Below are 19,716 nucleotides of genomic sequence, written 5' to 3'. Positions count from 1 at the left end.
TAATTAGGAAAGCAAAGAAAACTAAACTGAAACAAATTTATTACTCTAATAGACCCAAGCAAGTGCAAGGTGCTTCACTGTGGCAAGAAAAACTCTAACCCAAAGGGTACAATAAAGCAACACTATTGCTAATAAGCACACTCTTGGTTTAATTAATTTTATTTCCCCTCTCTCCATCCTGGCATGTGTAAAGAAGAACGCAGTGCACGAAGCTGGGGGCAGAAGTGCTGCACCAGGCTGAGGCAGCATACCTGGCAGCTGCTAAAACAAAACTTCAAAGTCTCAGCTCCCTTTGAAAACCCATCAGGCAAGAACCACTCCACCCCTTCAGCTTCTTTAGGAGCTGGTACACTTAACCACTTCAGCATGTTTGGCAGTTCTACCGCTGCTTCCAAAGCAGGTGCTGCAGTGGAAAATTGTGGGAGAGCCCCAAATCACTCAGTTGTCTCCCTTTTTCCCCAGCTGGCAGCAGTGCGTGTGCTGACCAAGCAGTCCAGCTGACAGACCACAACTAGGTGCAGCGAACAGGGTATTTGTGATTACACCGCTGAAAACACAGAAAAAGGCCCACGCTCACCTGGGTTGGCAGTATCTTTCTCCAGGAAACTGCCAAACCTGATGACAGAAATTCTGTCATTAATGGAAAGTAAATAAAAGGATGTTCAGATAGTTACATTGTATGGTACAAAGAACTGGCATGCTCTAGGAGACAGTTCCCAGACTTGTCTAGGATTTGTTGAAAGATCCCGCTCTGTCAGACCCTGTTTGCAGCAGATGCTCAAGTTGCACAAAAACTTATTTAGATCACCTAGCACTTGAAGTCTTACACACAAAAATTCTGCCTCTGCATACAACTGCAGGCTAGGAGACTAAGCACTGGTTTAATTTGCAGCACCTATAAAAAGGTTTTAGATTCAGTCCATTTGAGCAGGCACACATTTTTGCAATGCTTTCTCCTCCAGTGTGGCCAGAAGAGTCTACTCTACGTTTGTGCCAGCTCTGCTGGTCATCACAACTGCAAACTACATCCATTTTTTTCCCCTCAGGGGTTTGAGAAGGATAGAAACCTAGGGATGATGCTGTTCTCTAGGGGATACAACTTTGTTTCCTTAATGACTGATTCTCAGCAGGCTTTCAATTGCCTCTAGGCTGTACATGGGTGTTGAATATTTCTAATGACAGTGAAAACCAGAAGCAGGTATCTTCAGAGAAGTGCAATAACTTTCTTAGGAATTTGTGGTTAAAGATGAAAAAAAGTTATGCAATCCTATATTCCAGTCCAACCCAAACCCTTTTTCTAGAGCCAAAATGGAATTGTTTCCTACAGCGTACACAGAAAATTGTATAATTAGTCAGAAGCTCCCAGACTCAGGAACACAGATGGGAACCATGGAATCAGTACCTCAGGAATTTCACCGAGTGATTGCATGTAATGCTAAGCATGAGCACATCAAAGATGCAGCTGCAGATGCTAAACCCTTATAAGGCCAGACTAAAATATCCCAGCCACTTAGAAGAATAACGCTCTTTCAAGATTCCCCTCCTAGCACACATAAGGCACACCAGGAGAAAACAACAACAGTGTCAAATGTCCAAACATGAAGTCTCCGCTACATGTCACTCCTTTATATGTGATGCCTTTTGTGTTGTTTCAGCCCGTGTTCTAAACAGAGTAGGCTTTTCTCAAACCAGCAGAACCTCTACATAACTACAGACTCATTTTCTGTGAAAAGACAAACATGGCCTCCAGATGGCTTGAGCTGAACATAGTAACATTTGCAAGGAGAATAATCTGCCAGTTGTGTACTGTGCTTATGGCTCTCTAGAGACTAGTCAGAAGATAAGACAGTAAGCCACCTCTCACAATGGACATAAGAAAAAAGTTGAAAGTAAATCAAAAGAATTGGTGTTACCTGGTTTTGCTACCTAACAACGTATACAAGCGGCACAATCTATGAAGTTATGTGATATCAGGAATTTAGATAATTTCAGAGAGAGACCTACAGACAAAAAAAAAAAAACAAAAAAAAAAAACAACACAACAGCACAGTTCTTTCCTTCCACAGAAATGCTATTCAATAACACAAGCCTAATGATATCTATGCTCAGGTATTCAGTTTCCACAACGAGGTCATAATGTTTACAAAGAATTTATTCTACTTAGAAAACATCAATAAAGAAAATCACTGCACTACAACCCATATGCATCATACCAGTCTAGAAATCTGTGCATAACTTAAGTTTCCTTTACTAGCAGAGGATACTTTCATATTTAAATCATTTAGGTGAGCATCAGGAAAGCAGAATTTCACATAGAAATGGAAAGATGACTGACATTCAGAAAATAAAAAAATCAGGGACGCAAAAACAAAGTCCTGAACAGAAGGGCAAAATATTTAAAAAAAAATAAAATGGATTGGATCCAAATTTCTTGAAATATACCAAAATAACCCAACTATTAAAACTGGGCAGCCGTTTGTTTCATAAGGTATAAGCTCTAACTTCATTGGTATTTTGATAAGGAATTCTGAAAACAGAAGCCTAGTGGAATCACTGTCAGTAAGAATCAAAATCTCACCTTCTTGCAGAAAATTATTAGAAAAGTACTGCATACAGTAACTCCAGAAAGAGATGTGTGTATCAATGCACGACATCTTAAGAACAACAGCAAAGTCTCTTGACTATCTATCTCTTCTGGGGGTTCTTGGAGAGTTTCTAGAGCCTGTGCTTAGATCTTCCATATACACATTTTTCCATGTTTGTTTTCCTCACAGTGACTGAGATTGTGTTTCTCTTTACCATGTTGACTGCTGAAGTTGAACAGCCCTTGACTACTGTCCAAATTATCATCCACCTGAAGGTATTTATGAAGAAAACCAAGTCTTCAGCATCATGAGATTGTCAAAGAATCTTACAGCCAAGTGCCTGCTAGTGGAGCTGAGATCAGAAACATATTGAATACAAACACACTTTCAAACCAAAGTTACTTCAAGCTTTTTCCTTAAACCAGTTTCAGGTCTTTTAGGGAAGCAGCCATGGGAAACAGAAGTCACAACACAGCAAGCTGTATGTTGTCTTCATTAAGTACTGGAAAGTCTTCATTTGAAATTCAGAATTATTGCTTGTAAGTGTCACAAGCCATAAATCCTAAATAGTTATTCATCAGGACTATAAAAGACTAACATGGGTGTCTAACCTGACCTTCTGACTAATGCAAAGAACATTATTCCAGTTATGCTGTCGTGTGGCTAAAATCTGAAGTGTGGATGTAAAAGTTCAAAGACCTTCTACAAATGCCAAGCCTTCACTGGTATGAATGTTCCCTCATTGTGGATCTACACTCAGTCAGCAGCAACAGCAAAGAAAAATACTCAAACTTATTTCATTTCAGGTCTCAGCATCTGCAGCTTTTCAAAACACTGACTGAAGAGAAGCTGACACCTCTCTACTCATCAGCATCATTTTCCCAATACCAAAACCAAAGCAACAACAAAACAAATAAACAAACAAACAAGATGGTCCAGACCCGAGACTCTTCAGATAGCCTGCCAAACTGGAAGTTTTCTGAGATAGATTTTGACAAAATTCCATTTCCAACATGAAAGACATTCACGGCTCAGCCTGGCTACAGTCTTCACGGGGCAGATTATCATCAAATGTGTTTTTTCCCTCAGTAACAACCAAATAAAGACTTTTTTTCTGCATACAAAAGGTTAAGACCACATAAGCCACAGCTGTTTTGTTCAAAAGGGTGACTCTTGCCCAGGTTGAACACCCCTGACAGACAGCTGCCAAGTAGCATGCGCAGCACTGCCAGACACAATCTTCTTGGATTAACTTTTTAGTCAGGTCCCACGTGCCAGACAGCAGATAGATAGAAAGGGCAGTGAAAGACATTTACTGAGCCAGATACAATCTATAATTCAGGCAAAGAAGCCATGCAACATCATGGATACCAGCAGCTGGAAACAAACAGCGTCTCTGATAAGGCCTCTCACTTTGAAATTCTTCTTACTAAAGGCTCTTGTCCCAGGGCCAGCTTTCAGTAGACTTGGATCAGCCAGGCTGCCTTGGCCTCTCCCCACCTGGTTTGCTGTGGACAGTAATTGGATGAGAAATGTTAATAAAAGTTCAGAGAGTGCAACAGGAGAGTGTCTGGAAACTGCGGTATCTTTAAACATTACCTGGTGGGTTTGCTTGGCTGATGTTGTTGTTGTTTGGGGGATGAAGGGAGGGTGGAGGTGTTTTGTTTTGTTTTTCCATCCTCCAAGAGAGGATATGCATCTTTCAACTACCATTACAGAATTAACCCCTGGAAACAACTGCTTGTGATAAAGGACCCTGGATACATTGGTATTTCCATATAGGACTTACTTTATCCTGCCATTGCAGAGCCTACCTTTAACACAGCACTTAAAATCTTTGCAACTGGTGCTGGTTCTGGACAGCCCAATGTCCAGCCTTCCTGAGACACTAAAACGCATTCTGGGTTATCACCAGTCAAATCCTCCTGCCCACAACATTTTGGTCAAACTACTCACCGTCTGAGAGCATACAGCGCTGGGTAAAGACTAAGAAAATACTGAGTAATCACCAGTGTTACTCAGTATTATAATTCACACTACTCCCTAAACAAAAATCTGGCATTCCACTGTGGAGTTCTAGTTGCCCCATCTTCTTCAGGTTACACAATGTATGTACAACTTCAAAGACCTATGAGCTAGTGAGCAGCATCTCCAACAAAGCTGTCGCCACATACACAGGAAAGCTGAAATACTTCCCAACTTCTTTATGCTTTTATTTTCCCCCCTCCTCTATTTTCAAAAGAGGTTTTTGTTAAATGCTGGAGCCCTGCATGGCTCACAAACAGCTGCTGACTGATACCTGCAGCCCAGAGAAGCCCCAGAGAATGACAGGCTGTCATGAAGACAACAACATACATACTGTGTCAGCTACAAAACTTCCCCAGTCTGAAAGGTGAGGAAAATTAGGTGACAAAGCAGGATCTTCATAGGAAGGGCTGACTAACACTTTCAGGGATAAGAAAGGGGTTTCTCTGTGCTCCTGGAAGGGAATTCCCATTTATATCACAGGATGAAACACCAAAAAGAGTGTTGTGTTCACCCTGAGTAAGCCAAGCCAAAGCATGAGCTTGGGCTGGATGGAAAATGTGAACATGCATTGGTGGTGGAAACTTCACTGCACGAGGGAAGGTAGCCCCAAAACAAAGCCTAACAGGAAGAAGGAAAAGCCTTTGGCCCCTTTTGCTACCTCCTGCTCTGGCATTCTTACTTGGTCACTGAAACTCGATTTTATCTGAGTTCCAAGAGTCGTCCAGGGACTGCACCACATGAGGGCTGCCTTCTGGAAAGGCTTTCCACATGGATCTCAGATCGCACCCTGCTCCCAGCATCTGACAGGCTTCCTGAGATTGTAGAATACCAGTAGCTCCAACAAGACCAGAGAGACCTTTCAAGACCTTTGCACTTACCAGTAACCAAACTTTCAACAAACCTTCTTTCTAACTCTAAGACATCTTTTCTTTTCCTCCTCTAAGCATTTTCAGTTATTTATTTATTTAGTGAAAAGGTATAGGGCAGACCCAGAAACCTCCAAAACACAAAATATTCACAAGGAGTTCAGCCTCAGGACAGCCCTGGAGAGCATGAGGCAAATGAAGGAAAGGTTGCTAACCTGTCTTGTCCGTCATAAGACCGGTTTACAAAGGGACTTTCCATTTTTACAAAGCAGCATTCTGTTGTGTGTCTGGTAGGGAGGATACTGAACATGCAGCTCGGAGGTTTCGAGTGCCTCGCTGTGACCCACAGGAATAGCACAGTTCAAAGATGGGCCCGTTCAATCCCTCTGTTCTTAGGCCAGATGGACCTGCCCTGCAATCAATGCCAGAAAGGACACTCTTCTGGGAAACTTCCCAGTGCCCTTCTCAGCTGCACAACTGTGAACTAATTCCAGTGGCTATGGCATGGTAGCATGGCTTTCATTTCCACCTCACTACCTGCAAGGCAAAGCAATCGACAAAACTTGTGGTCCCTATGTGAGAAAGAGCCAGGGATGGATAAAAATATTGCTGAAAAACTTAAGAAAGGGGAGAAACCAGACATTCGTGGGATTCCCTGACAGCTCCGTGCAGAAGGAAGGGCTGGGCTGGAAAAAACAGGGCCCCAGGTTCCTGCCAAGCTGTCTGAGGCCCGTCCTTTCCAAATAGCTCAAAGAAACAGCCAAGGCTCCCTTGTAACCCTTTCAGGGCTCCTCTAGAAAGAAAGAGTGCTCTGGGCAGAGCAGCCCCCAAAGAGCACCAAGCTACTGGGGTTCCCACTTTCCTAGAAAGCTGTGGGCAGCAGAGTTCTCCCCAAGAGCTACTGAAGTGAGAGGTACACCCACATTAACCCTCCAAATGCCACTCTAAAACAACTATTGTAATGGCAATTGGAGGTTTAACTAAATGCAGAGAAGGGAGATCTGCTGATCACTTGGCAAGATGAAATATCTAGAACCTACACAGGATATTTCAAAGAGATCAGGGATGGCAGAGGGCGAGGTTATGAGGCAAGTAGTGCAAGACACTAAAAGATTTCAACAAGCTCTATATTAAATTAAATGCTTACTAGAATGGAAAACAGCATGTGACTTCCATCACAGCCAACAAAATCCACTGGTGGCAGCTAAAAGCCAGGAAGAGGAGAGTTCACGGGTGAGGGATTAAAAAAAGAATTGTATCAGCACGAACTGCCTATACCTGTTGCTCAGTTTTAGGTGAACTGCAATAGTCAAAGAAAAACAACTGCATATTAATAAAATCCAGTGTTTAGCATGGTCAGAAGCCAGCAAGGTGTAAGCATATGTAAGTTATGAGAGATAAAAGTTAAAAAATGATAGTGTCACATAAAATCAATGTTTTACTCCTACTTGATGTACTGTTTTCGTTTCTTGTCATCTCCATAAAGACAGACAGCTAATTATTAGAGGGTTGGAAGATTTCCATTTAGAACTTGAAGAGAATGGGACTGTTTAGTTTAGGAGAGACAAATAAGAAGGGAGATGATAGAAACATACAGAATAAATAGTGCAGAAAATAAATCAAGCATTTCTGTCTGCCTTCACATAATAAGGGGGCAGAAACTTTTAGCAAATTTGGAAAAAAATCCAAAAAATGAAAAAAAATTTCTGCATAATATGAAATTTACCTGTGGAACTCACTGCTACAGCTCATGAATTAGGCAACAACATTCCCAGAAAATAAAAACACGATTAACAATAACACCCACAGCTAGACTATGTAGAAAAGAAAATATGGTGAGAACTACAAGTCAGCTGTTAGCAGCTGGGGGGCAAAAGCAAGCTTCCCCTAGAGGCTGGGAATTTCTTTACTGCCAATCAAAAAGGCTCTCTGCTTTCACTGAAGACATTGGTGGTAGTTACTCTGAAACACAGGACAGGAGAACCAGAAAGATTAGCAAATCCTACATTTACGCTGGGGTAAGGTCAGTTTGTGTAGGCAGCTGAAACAAGAAAACCAAGAACCATTCTGCAGTACTGCCTTCAGGGAAGGTATGAAACCCCTGTCACTCCCCTCCACCTACCAACATGGGCTGCTCGCTGGGAATAACGGGAAAGATTGTCATACCTTCTCTGAAAGGAAGTCATGCAGTCAGAGCCAGGTGCAGGAAGAGAAACCTGTCCCCTCACCTCACTAGAACTACTTGCAAAAAGCACAGCTGCCCGGGCCCAGCAGACAGGTGGAGGCGATGCCGATGCTGTGCCCACTTCGCTCAGCTGGAGCCAGCCCAAAGGAGGCCCCCAGGCTGCGGCTCCAGCGCAGCCTCCAGCAGCAGCCGAGCAGAGGCCACGCTCGCACGGGTCTGTTTGTGCCCTGCTCTGCCCTGCTGCAAGGCCCCAGCTCTCGCCTCCAGCTCCCAGCCCCGGCACTGGCTCCTACGCTCTCTCCCTGCACTCAGCCCAAACCCCCTTCGCCTCTGGAAAGGGTCCTGCGATTAATCTCACTTATTACCTCGGAAAAGTAACAGCGCGGCGGCTGCCAGCCAAGTCCGACTCAACAGCGTCTGGGGAGCCGAGGCTGCAGGGCCAGGCCTCAGACTGTCTGGGCAAGTCACGAGCTTTCCGCCTTTCCTCTCCCGGAGGCTCTAGGCAGCCAGAGCCAAGGCCTGGCTGTGGGAAGCAGGGATCCTTCAAGACGGTGCCAACCCATGGTGCGGAGGCTCAGGGCAATTTCCAAGTAGGATGGAGAGTAATTGGACCTGCCATCACAAGTTTCGTTAGTGTGACCAAAATCTCTCTCTATAAGAAGTAATACAAAGCAAACCATGTACTTCCGAAGTTTAAGTCAGCCAATTCACTTCCACAGTTAACAAGTTGTCACCAGTGACCCTGGGAGACACGTAAAAAAAGGTAAGAGGTTACCAGGGCAGGAAGGCTGTTATGTGTACAAATATGTGGGGATGGAGGAAGAACATGCACGAACTAGAGACAGGAGGAGCTGCAAGAACATACAGCTACACAGGCAGTATTTCTGTTTTTCACCCTCCCTCCTCATCCTTCCTCTGAATAAAAGGTGATAATAGATCAACCCACAGTTTCAGGACTGTCAGAAATGCTGCTTCCCAAGAGCCACTAGCAGATGTAGTATGACAGAACTGCCAAGGGGAAGTGGACAGGGGACTGATCACAGAAAAAAAGGAAAATCACTACACCCATTCTCATTTACTCCTCCACCACGAATAAAGAAATTGAATTAACTTAGGCATTAAGATAGGACAGGCCTGTCATAGGGGGAAAAAAACAGAAAACAGGAACCAACGTCATGTGTCTGCCCTACTGCAAATAGCTACTCTGGCTGAAAAGGGACTTTTCTACACAAGTCTTCCTATAGCAGCAGCACTCATCCATGCAAGCAGCAGCCTAAAAGGACACTATGAGCTGGGGTCCCTCCCAGTGGTTTAACAACAGAGAAGAATCAAAGGTAGCAGCGTCAGAATAACCTGTTAGATTTGCCTCATGCTCAAGACTCTTCTGCCCCTCAGCAAGAATGAGGACAGCACATTCTGCTAGTGCTGGGTATTAGAAGCAACATCTTTACACCAGGAAGGAAAGAAAAAGACTGTATGACAACTATGAAGCCTGCAGAAAATGCAGTGTAGTGCAGATAGACTGAGCTCGTAACCAGACATTTCCTCGAAGAGGGAAAAGAGAAGGGGACAAGTGGTGTCAGGAGGAAGGAACAGACACATGGCAATGCTGGCACAGGACTGCACTCAGTCATGTCGGTCTACTGCTGCTCTGGCACTTCTGTGCTGCCTAGCTGGAAGCGTAAGGTCAGCACAGACTTTCCTGAAACTGAAGGCCTGTTGCGTAGCCCTCAGTGCCCGCTGTTTTCTCCCTTCGTTTCCTCCAGAGGTATCAGTACAGCACAGACTCTTCAACGTTAGCCTGCACACAGGCTCCAGCCACTTGGCAAGCAGGACACAGCACAGAGAATGGACAGTCTCTACCTGGCAAGTGACTGCAGGGAGCTTGAAACAAGCAACTTGGAAGAGTGTAAAGTCACTACTAACCCTTCAGATGCAGAACTGCATGGCAACAAAGAGAAACAGATCTATTCTTACAAAAACTTGTAATTAGCTGTCAAGATTACTAGCAATTCTCTCCTCCTTACTTTTAGCTGCAGGCCTATGTGTAGTTAGCTCTTTCCCAGAGTCCCTGCTGCAAGATCCGTGCTGCATCTGCCCACCTTCACCAAGCCCGTGAGTCTTGCAAAAAGCAAGACAGTCCCATCAACTTCTCGTCCTCTAGCACTGTGAGAACCACCTGGTACATTAGCACATCTCTTGGCTATTCTAGTATGATTCTACTCGTAGCTCTTCGTACCCTGTCTAGTCAAGGTCCAAGCACTTGCCTGATTTCATATTTTACCTTCTACATCTTGAAAATTTAAAATAAAAAATTGAGCAAACAGTGAAGCCACTTTCGCCTTCCCTTTATGTAAAAGAAGCTATCCCTTTGACACAGAAAACCAGGATTTTCAGACCTGAGTCATACAGTTTGGGGTTCCTGAAAGCCTGAGATGCCAAACGTCTGTGTGGAATCTTCTAGTTTCCCATCCCACTCAAGATTTCCAGGCAAGAAAAAAAATTAAAATGAAAATACACAAAGTTTGGGAACCTGGACATATGGCCACTATATGCACACAGCTCACAATGCTCTGAGTTGTTACTACCATTAATAATGACAACAGAGCGAGTTCAACTTATAAACTCCTAGATCAGAAAATCTAAACTCTGTTTTTGTACTGTTTAACCCAGATTAGAGAGCCTGCCAACAAAACATCATTTTCTGATGAACCTGAGCACCTTGGCTCACACTGTGAGCAAAGAAGTATTTTGAGCATGTTAACCAACAAGAAGAGCAGAATCCTTTGTTTCTGACTGCAGTAGCCCTCCCAAGCTGCCTGATATAATTTGGACTGCCATTCTACCTTCTGAACGGTGACAGAAAAGCTTGCTTGACCAAGTTAGATAAATCTGTCAGAAGATCCAAGAAAACCATATGCTAAGCTGGGTTGATCTTGTCTTTGGTTTTGAGAAAGATGTCATGAAAGAACAAGAAGCTAATGAAACAGAGATGTGGGAAAACAGTGACCGAATCACCGAGTTCTTGCCAACAGACTGTCTGTATGAATTCTAAAAGGTGAACCTGGGCAAGGATGGCTATTGTTGAGTCCAAGGTGCCTGCTGAAAACACAGAAATCTGTACCAATTAGAAAAAAAAATTATTTTTCACTAGCTTTAATCCAGGTCTTGGACAGAGAGTGATTTGCAGAGTCCAAGTGATTCTTTGAGGAGAATTTCAAAAACAAGTGACACAGCAGCTGCAGCTTCCAGTCACAGAAGCTTCTAGGAAAGCCAACCATCCTCATCACTAGCGATTATGCAACTATTTGCCAATGGGTACTGAGAAATTAGTTTAGGTTCTGAACAACAACTTTCATTCTCTTAAACACTATTTTCTACCTTTATCATGCAACTGAGAATGCTTTCAAGAGCTGCGCAATGCCCCACTTCTAGTAAGGTCTTGGCATCCATGTCTGGAAATGAGTTCCAATGGATAATAAGGAATCATTTTCATATTTGTTGTCCTTAGGTTACATTATTAATATTGTGAAAAATTATCAATGGTAATCTTAAATTACAAAACATGTAACTGTAACATGTTAATGCCTTTACAGCAGAAAGTGAATAGGTGACAATCCTGCCTGATAGAGTGAGAAGCTGAGACAGAACTGAAAGAAGGCCCTCAGGACTAAGGTTATAGAAGGAAAGAGCAGATTTAGTATAGCTGCAGGGAGCTTCAAAGGGCAATAAAGGCTGGGCTGCAGCAGACATGGTAGAGGGCCTCGGACAGCCCTGTTATGATAGTGCAACTTTGGAACATCTCACCTCTTGTACAGCCCTGCAGGCTTCTTTGTCCAGGGCATGGCAAAAGCCTAAATCACAAGCTGAGTGGGAATAGAAACAAAGCTCACAGAAAGTGACTGAAACAAAAAAGTCTCAAAAGGGACAGCACTACAGATTCATACAATAACATTTTAATGTATCCAGAACTGTTCTCTGTGTATTACAAACTCAAGATCTCCTTTGCCTTTTGGCAAGCAGACTATTGATTGGGCAACCCTTCTCATACAGCCAAAGGAATTCAACAAAAGAATGGAGAACTAACTTCTGTTCAGGAAAAAAATTAGATAAATCAGTACTGGGAGAGTGGGAATTAAAGAGGAGGAAGATTTGTCAGTAATAGCCTGAATCCCATGGCTCACAAGCATCAAAATCAAATTTTCAAACAAACCTCAGAAGCACTAAGATGGCTCAGATTTACCACAGAGCCATACAAAAGCTGTAGGGACTGAGCTTCAGAGGCAGATGTTTGAACTGGAGCCAAGTGCAAGCCAGATAAGAGACCCATTGACAAAATATTTCCATCCCTGCTGAATTCTACAACTGATAGACCAGAACCTCAATGGAACAAAACAGGAAGCTTTTCTTCAAACAGTCATCTAGTACAGAGCACAGGCTGACACCCATCAGATGACCCTCTATGAACTGCTGAGCTGCAATGTAACAGACCAAGTAGCAAAAAAGGCGTTTGCAACACAAGATAGCCGTCTCCACATGTAACCTTGATATTCCTTTTGGAATTCTTTCATTAAATACAAGTTCACAGTCCGTGTAATCCAGCACTGCCTCAAGAATTCATGTTTTTCATTTCCATTTTTATGTTAAACTTTTAACTCCCAGTAAATTTTGGCCATTTGACACAAGCAGCCACAAAGATAAAATAATTCAACAAAGGGTCTTAAGATATCTTTCTTTGTCTTGCTCTGAGAATAATAACGGAATAACTCAAGTACTGAAAGACCAAATGTTTCATCAAAAGTTTGAAGATGGAATCACCAGCTGTGGTCAGACACTTCTGAAGTACTTTTGGATCTTTGTAAGAAATAAAGCAAATTTCTTTGCTGAACTACAAATACAACGCTAGATGAGGCACGGCTCTGGAAATGGTTCAGAGTGGAGCTCTGGATATTAAAAGTTGGGTTGTGTCAGATCTACAGGTAATGACATAACAGAAATGGTTTCAGAAAAATGTGGTAATTACAATGCCTTCTGCAGAGATCCACAACAGAAGATTTTGACTGAGTAATTTCTTTCCAGCCATGTCTGAATCCATGCAGAGCTGCAAGCAGAGATGAGAAATGAACAGAAGCTCCAGGCCAGCCTGCACGCTGCTGCTTTCTAAAACTGTGTAGAAGGGGAAGGCAGCTTACACCTGTTGGATAGGTTCTTTATTTGGATTAGGTAAGCCCAGCCCTGGCTGGTCTCCAAGAACAGAATCACCACCTCTCTCAATAACTCCAAACCCCAGAGGCAAACATTGTGCTGGAACAGAAACAGGCCAGGAATTCATTTCTCACATTCCTCTTCTCTAGGCAGGACAAAAAGCAGTGACTGATGAAATAAGAACAATTTTACTTGAGCTTTCCAAATCCCATTCCAATCCTCCTACTGAAGGACCCATTTGGGAAAGGATGACCACCCAGGTCACGTATTCCTTCTGTACTGCATATCTGTCCTCCTTACCTCCCTCCATTTTCCAGTAGCATTCAGGTACCAATGGCAAGAATCAATATTTTCATGTACACAGCACTTTCAAGTCCTAAACTTGTGTTGTGGAAGCCCTGCCTCATCATTCTATTTAAATGGACAAGAAGGCAAACTCAGGCAAAGGAAGAAATCAGAAATTTCAAGCAGTTCTGGGCCTGTGTTAGGCCCAGCCTTCTGCAGCAAGCTCACCTTGCTCCTAGCTTCCAAGATCCAGAATCCTTCCAGTAAATATTGCTGCTCTTTCAATCCCAGGAAGAATAGTTTTCCTGCAGAATCATAGTCCTCTGCCCTGAGTCCGATGAGTGTATCAGACATAAATAAAAATTCCAATATCCAAAATTAATAAAGAACAGAAGGAAGCCATCTGAAAAGGAAACTTAGTAAAATTCTACAAGATGTTGCTCTATCTTTGAACAACCTAAACTAGATATTCAAGGAAAAAGCATGAAGATGAGGCCTTGGTGCAGATTTCTGCAGTATCAGGAATAGGTTTGTACTCTGCAAATGTCTCAACGGCAGTGAACCCAAACTCACAGATACCAGGATGAGAAATAATCAGGGAAGAGAAACAGACATTTCCCTTCCATTCCACACGTTCATCTATTTCCTTATTTCACCATGAACCTGCCAGCACTGGCAACATAAATTTGGTTTTGTAGGCCTAGTTTCTAGGATAGACCTGAAAAGAACTGGTACTTGGCCCTTAGATGTTATCTTCTGAGCAAGAGGATAAACATAAGTTATGAATGAGCTCCTGAGTGCCAAGTATTCTCCTTCAAAATCTGGAACACCAGCTTTATCTTACCTGACTGCTGAAGAGACGCATCTTCTGTCAGCTGTATGAGTGTCTGACTGAACAGCCCACAGTGACCCTTTTCTGTTGAGTGTTGACCGGTAGCTCTGGGGCCCAGCTGCATTCCCCTTGGTTACAGCTCCACTTGCCAAGTTCAAGCTTGTTAACTGAAGAGGCAAAGAAAAAGACAACAGAAACTATTAAAAACCAAGAAATGAACAAAAGGTGGCACTAGGTAAACTGGAAAGAGCACATACTAAAGACTGCTAAAGAAGTCAATCTTCAGATACAGAAGAATTTTGCTAGCTACATAAAGGAGCCAGAGATGACACCAACAGCAACCATGCTTGAGATGAATTCACGTATCCAGCATTAAAACTACAATCCTTCCATTCACAGAAGCACAAAGAAGGACGAGAACAAGAATCAGACAAAAATCCTAAAGCACAAAAGCATTTCCTGCCATGGAACAAATAACAAGGATACAATAAAAATTAACTCTACATTAAAAGATTAAATCTACAATCAAAAGCTAGGTGCTTATATATTACTCTTTCTGAGCAGAGCTCAGTGTATCTGCCCATTCATCATGAGCTGTGTCACCAAACCAGCCACATACATCTGTCTCCCCTCTACCCTCCCCATCTATGCACAGAGATATACCTTGGATATAAAACGTAGTATCAAACTACACCACACATGAATAAAACTTCTCACCCAAACCACCTTTAAAGTGTTCACGCTAGTAACCATACAAGTTAGTTAACGATGGCCTCTAATCATGTTTGGTAGATGTTTGTTATATCAAACTGTAAAGCAAGTATCAATGTGTTTTTAAGCATATAAAATGCATTCCATTGTTTCTTTCTCTGAACATTCCTGTTGTGTTGCTTATCTTCTAAAAAGATCAAACTCTGCAAGCATACACTACCTGTTGGTCTGTTGAAGAGAGACTACATTCATAAGGTAATGGTATCTATTATAGAAACTTAAGTGATAGTTTATGTTTAAAAAACAGTTTATGAAGGTTACAAAACACTATAAAGGTTGACAGTCTTTAATTACATGATCACATACTGCTTTTTTAGGAGCACAGAACAGACCTGGTTCTGCACCAAGATTAAGGTTGTATGGCAAACAAGACTTGTTTGTATTGCCCCTGCTCATTTCTGTGGCAACTGGAAAGCACGTAGCCTGTGAGATACAGGACAACAAGAAAAGAAGAGCCTGAAGACTAGCCCTACATCTGCTCCAGGTCTCAAAGGTGATGCTCATTAAGTCACTCAGGTGTGACCTAACTTCCTTTAAATGCTTAAACATAGCTTGTGAATTCCCAGCTTTGTCATCTTAACAATGCTCTTTTACCAGAATTCATGTGAAATTGTACTAAAACAAACACATACAAGCTTCTTCGCATAATACTACACTCATACCTACAACAGTCTTACACAGACAGGACTGCAGACTTCATATCCTCTGACTGAACTCTGGAATGTGAACTAACATTGTATCTGGAAACACAGTAGGTTGTCACCCCCTCTGTGGTTTCGTAGTAACAAGGCATCTAAGCTTTTCCTGACTTCAGAATTCTTAACTTCTACTTGAAATTCTGGACAGAATTAAATTGTTATGGTTACACGCTATTTTCCTGCCCACGTCTCCAGAAGGAACCCCTTCTGTCTCGTCCATTCCCAGTTCAATCCTTTCCCATTTGTCTTCCTTGTTGGTGCATCATTCTTCTCATCCAGTCCCAGTTTCCACACTTCATACATCATTCTCCTTTTTCTGCTCATTCCAGTTTCAGTCTTCCTAACTTCCAGCACTGGCATCCACACTATTACTGGCCTTTGAGCCACACCATCCCAGACCTAGGAACTTTCCATGGGAGTAGCTTATTTGATCTTTCTCCCCACACTTCTGTTCTTAGTTCCTCTTCCAGTTGCTCACGCACCCTACCCAAGTTGTTCTAGTTTTTATTCCCCTCCCCAGCCTGCTCATTTTGCCAATCTATTTGTTCACCCAGTCCTAACATCTGGATTCCTCTTTGGACCACATATACCACATGTCCTTCCATTTCTGTCTTTTCACCCGAATACTTCTCAGCATCCTTTCCCATGCTGGGCCCAGGTCCAAATTTTACAACACCCCTTGTCCGAGCTGTTCTCCACACCTTTGCAGAATTGTTCTTTATTCTGCATTCAAGTCAACTAGGTTGCAAGCCCAACACAGACCAGGTCACTGAAAACAGAGGAGAACAGGGTCTCAAGACTCAGTACTCAAGAAGTGCAAGAAATTCTAGTCTACAGAGAAATTCAGTTTAGCATCCTAGGTGTGGAGGGAACCTGTAAGACCTTAAAACAAAGTCTTATGGTGGGACATTGGGCAGGCTTAGAAATGGGCACCTTATACAGAAAACAGCATTAGGTGTCACTTTGGTGCCTCAACCTCACCCTCTAATTAAAGTCTTCTGTAGACTTTAATATAAAGCCTTTTCATGGCAACAATAAAAACCATCAAATTAGATCTAGGTCTAACTGTGCCAGGCACCACGCAAATACCTAACAGTTTCTGGCCACACAGAGTTTATGATGGAGAGAAAAAAAAGGCAAGAATGGCAAACGAGGCAGACAGAGGCCAACATAGTACGCGAAATAGGATCTATGCAATTCTTAGATCATCAGCAACGGCAACCGCAACTTAGCGAACACAGTCATGTGTGAACACAGGACAACTTTATCCAATCTTCTGTCCTCATCATCCTGATACCGAGATGCATTTAGTCTGATGAATTACCAGCTCACCCCTGCTCTATTAATGTGGTATGCTTTCTTCTCTCATACTGTATCATTGTTTATTTGAAAGCTGTCTTTCCAACCAAAGCAGGTGAGCAGATAGCTTAGCATAGGTAGAAGGGACATTTCACACATTCCAGAGAGACAGGTGTTTAAATTACAGCAGGATTAAAGACAGGCAAGGGATTCAGAATGAGGGAGAGAAGACCAGCAAGAGAGTAAGGTTTAGCTGCAGCCAGCCCACCCAGATGGGTGTTACTACTTAATACTGTGCCATGTGCTGAGACGTTCCAGCTGCTATAATTAGCTCACCAGGATGTTCTGGTGGATTGCCAAGGGACCCCCAACACATCTGTACAGAGTGGCTTCATTTTCCAGATGCTAGCCCTCCTGTCTACCTGATGCAATAGTATTCGTAAAAAGGCAAATACTTAACAACAAATCAATGGTTTCTTTGGCTTAAAAGAAGATAAAGTACAGTACCTGGACCAAAGCACATACCAAAAGCTCCGTATAGAATTGCTTGCAGCTTCAAAAATAGGAGTAGTGAAAAACAAACAAACAAACAAAAAGAAAAAAAGAAAGGCCGTGGAGCTCAAAAGGAAGATAGTTATTCATGAGGACCTACAACAAAAAAAGTTAGTGGTTTTTTTTTTCACAGAATCACAGAATCGTCTAGGTTGGAAGAGACCTCCAAGATCATCTAGTCCAACCTCTGTCCTAACACTAACAAGTCCTCCACTAAACCATATCACTAAGGGCTACATCTAAACGTCTTTTAAAGACCTCCAGGGATGGCAACTCAACCACCTCCCTGGGCAGCCCATTCCAATGCCTAACAACCCTTTCAGTAAAGAAGTTCTTCCTAACATCAAACCTAAACCTCCCCTGGCGCAACTTTAGCCCATTCCCCCTTGTCCTGTCACCAGGCACGTGGGAGAATAGACCAACCCCCACCTCGCTACAGCCTCCTTTAAGGTAACTGTAGAGAGCGATAAGGTCACCCCTGAGCCTCCTCTTCTCCAGGCTAAACAACCCCAGCTCCCTCAGCCGCTCCTCGTAAGACTTGTTCTCCAGACCCCGCACCAGCTTCGTTGCCCTTCTCCGGACTCTCTCGAGCACCTCCATGTCCTTCTTGTAGCGAGGGGCCCAAAACTGAACACAGTACTCGAGGTGCGGCCTCACCAGAGCCGAGTACAGGGGCACAATCACCTCCCTAGACCTGCTGGCCACACTGCTTCTTATGCAAGCCAGGATGCTGTTGGCCTTCTTGGCCACCTGAGCACACTGCTGGCTCATATTCAGCTGCCTATCAACCAGTATTCCCAGGTCCTTCTCGGCCAGGCAGCTTTCCAACCCCTCATCTCCCAAAATTTTGTTTATTTTTAATAACGTGTTTCAAGGTGAGCAATACATTTGCCCTCTTGACACTGGAAATACATAAGCTTAAACGAATCAGGTCTCTATGGTCTTGCTTCATTCAGAGAAATATATTTCTGAATAAATTTAAGATCGAAACCAAGGTCAGGTAATGATACCCAAAAGTGCCAGATACAAGAGTTGAGGGTTTTGTTTTTGTTAATCTGCTTTATAAATGTGAAATCTCCAAATATAGATAGGAAGAATGAAAGCTCCAATACAGAACTTGTTTCTAAAAATAATATTCTATAGACAAAGAACCTTTAAAATAAATCACAAGCAAGAGTCAGAAGAGAAGCTCAATATCTTTCACGTTCCTGATCTACATTACACTATTCTTTCAACAGTTTCCCATTATCACATTCAAGAACTTGAATAAAATGCATTATTTTCATTTTGATCTTGTTTCAAATAGGCTAAAGCATAAAGCAGCAGACATTCTGATTTTTCCAAAGTAGCAACTGTTAACAATGACACCAAAAAAAAAAAAAAAACCAGCGCTGCAGATTCCTTCAAGGATTCAGGAAAAAGTTCGCAAAAGGTCAATTGTTTCTCTTGCTGCTTTGCATGAGCCAAGCAGAGTGAATAGCGGCACATAATCATTAGATACTGTTACTCTGCCCCTCTTGGCAGTGGAAAAATGTCTTAAATTTTCATTACCAACATCCTGAACAGCAGATCCTGAGTTTCACTGGTCATTGTGTTACAACATTAAGCAAGCAATGCAGTACAAAAAACGCCTACTTCACACTCCCCAGTTGACAGTTTTAGTACTCTTCTGCCAGAGGCCAATCGTATCCTTTTGCCTATAAAAAGTGTGCTGAGGACTGGAGGTCTACAGAGTCTAAGGCTATTTCTTCTACTTGGAGCCACACTTGCATCTTCTCCAGTTCACACATCTCAGACTTCCATTTGGGTCTTTCTGATTAGTGAGGAAGAAAAGGGATCCAGGAGGTGAAGACGTATTTCAAAAATCAAGACTAAGATGGGCCAAAAAGATGCAGTCATCATAGTCCTACTTTATTCTCTCTTCCAGAAAAACCTCCAGTATGATGAAAATCTCTCTCTATCATAGTCTGAAACAGGAAGAGACCTAATGCCACAGTTTTTGGCACAACGTCTACTACCAGTAAGTTTCAAAGTTGGTTGGTTCAACAGTTCATTGAGGAAACCTTTTTCCTTTAAAGAAAGATTGGACAGGGATCATGGTAGGACACACGTAAGGTAGAAGAACATTGGCCTTATGATCAGACCAGAACATTTAAGCTTTGATGCTCAGATAGGAGAAGATAACACTATATCATAAGTTCAAAGGAGGAATCACTCCATTAGAAAACTAATGAAAAATATGCAAAATGCCTAATCATTTGTGGGATCTTCTCTTTTGTCTTTTGATCTACTTTTTCCTGTGCACTCACTCTGACTTCTTCAAGACCCCCCAGTCAATCCCTAATTTCCCATTTTATTACTTACTAATCCATTCCATCCATCAATGCCATCTTTATATCCAAAAGCTTGT

General features: G+C 42.6%; 1 protein-coding gene across 8 annotated transcripts in view; it reads right to left on the bottom strand.

The window, feature by feature from the left end:
* Window positions 1–19,716, bottom strand: part of TTLL5 (tubulin tyrosine ligase like 5) — a 128,528-nt gene that overhangs the window by 40,410 nt on the left and 68,402 nt on the right. For 5 of the 8 annotated variants that reach the window (XR_014585487.1, XM_083839741.1, XM_083839743.1 and 2 more), the window contains one exon: window positions 13,999–14,153. Coding sequence is in view for 7 of the 8 variants with exons in the window: in XM_083839741.1 (XP_083695867.1) it covers window positions 13,999–14,153 (155 nt within the window). In the remaining variant the exon portion in view is untranslated. Of the gene's footprint in view, window positions 1–1,026; window positions 4,094–11,325; window positions 13,483–13,998; window positions 14,154–19,716 lie in introns of those variants that run through there. The other 3 variants (XM_083839745.1, XM_083839746.1, XM_083839744.1) reach the window with 3 other exon arrangements.

The sequence above is a fragment of the Anser anser genome (assembly GCF_964211835.1).
Source record: "Anser anser genome assembly, chromosome: 5".
NCBI lineage: Eukaryota > Metazoa > Chordata > Aves > Anseriformes > Anatidae > Anser > Anser anser.
This window is presented reverse-complemented; position numbering and strand designations above follow the sequence as displayed.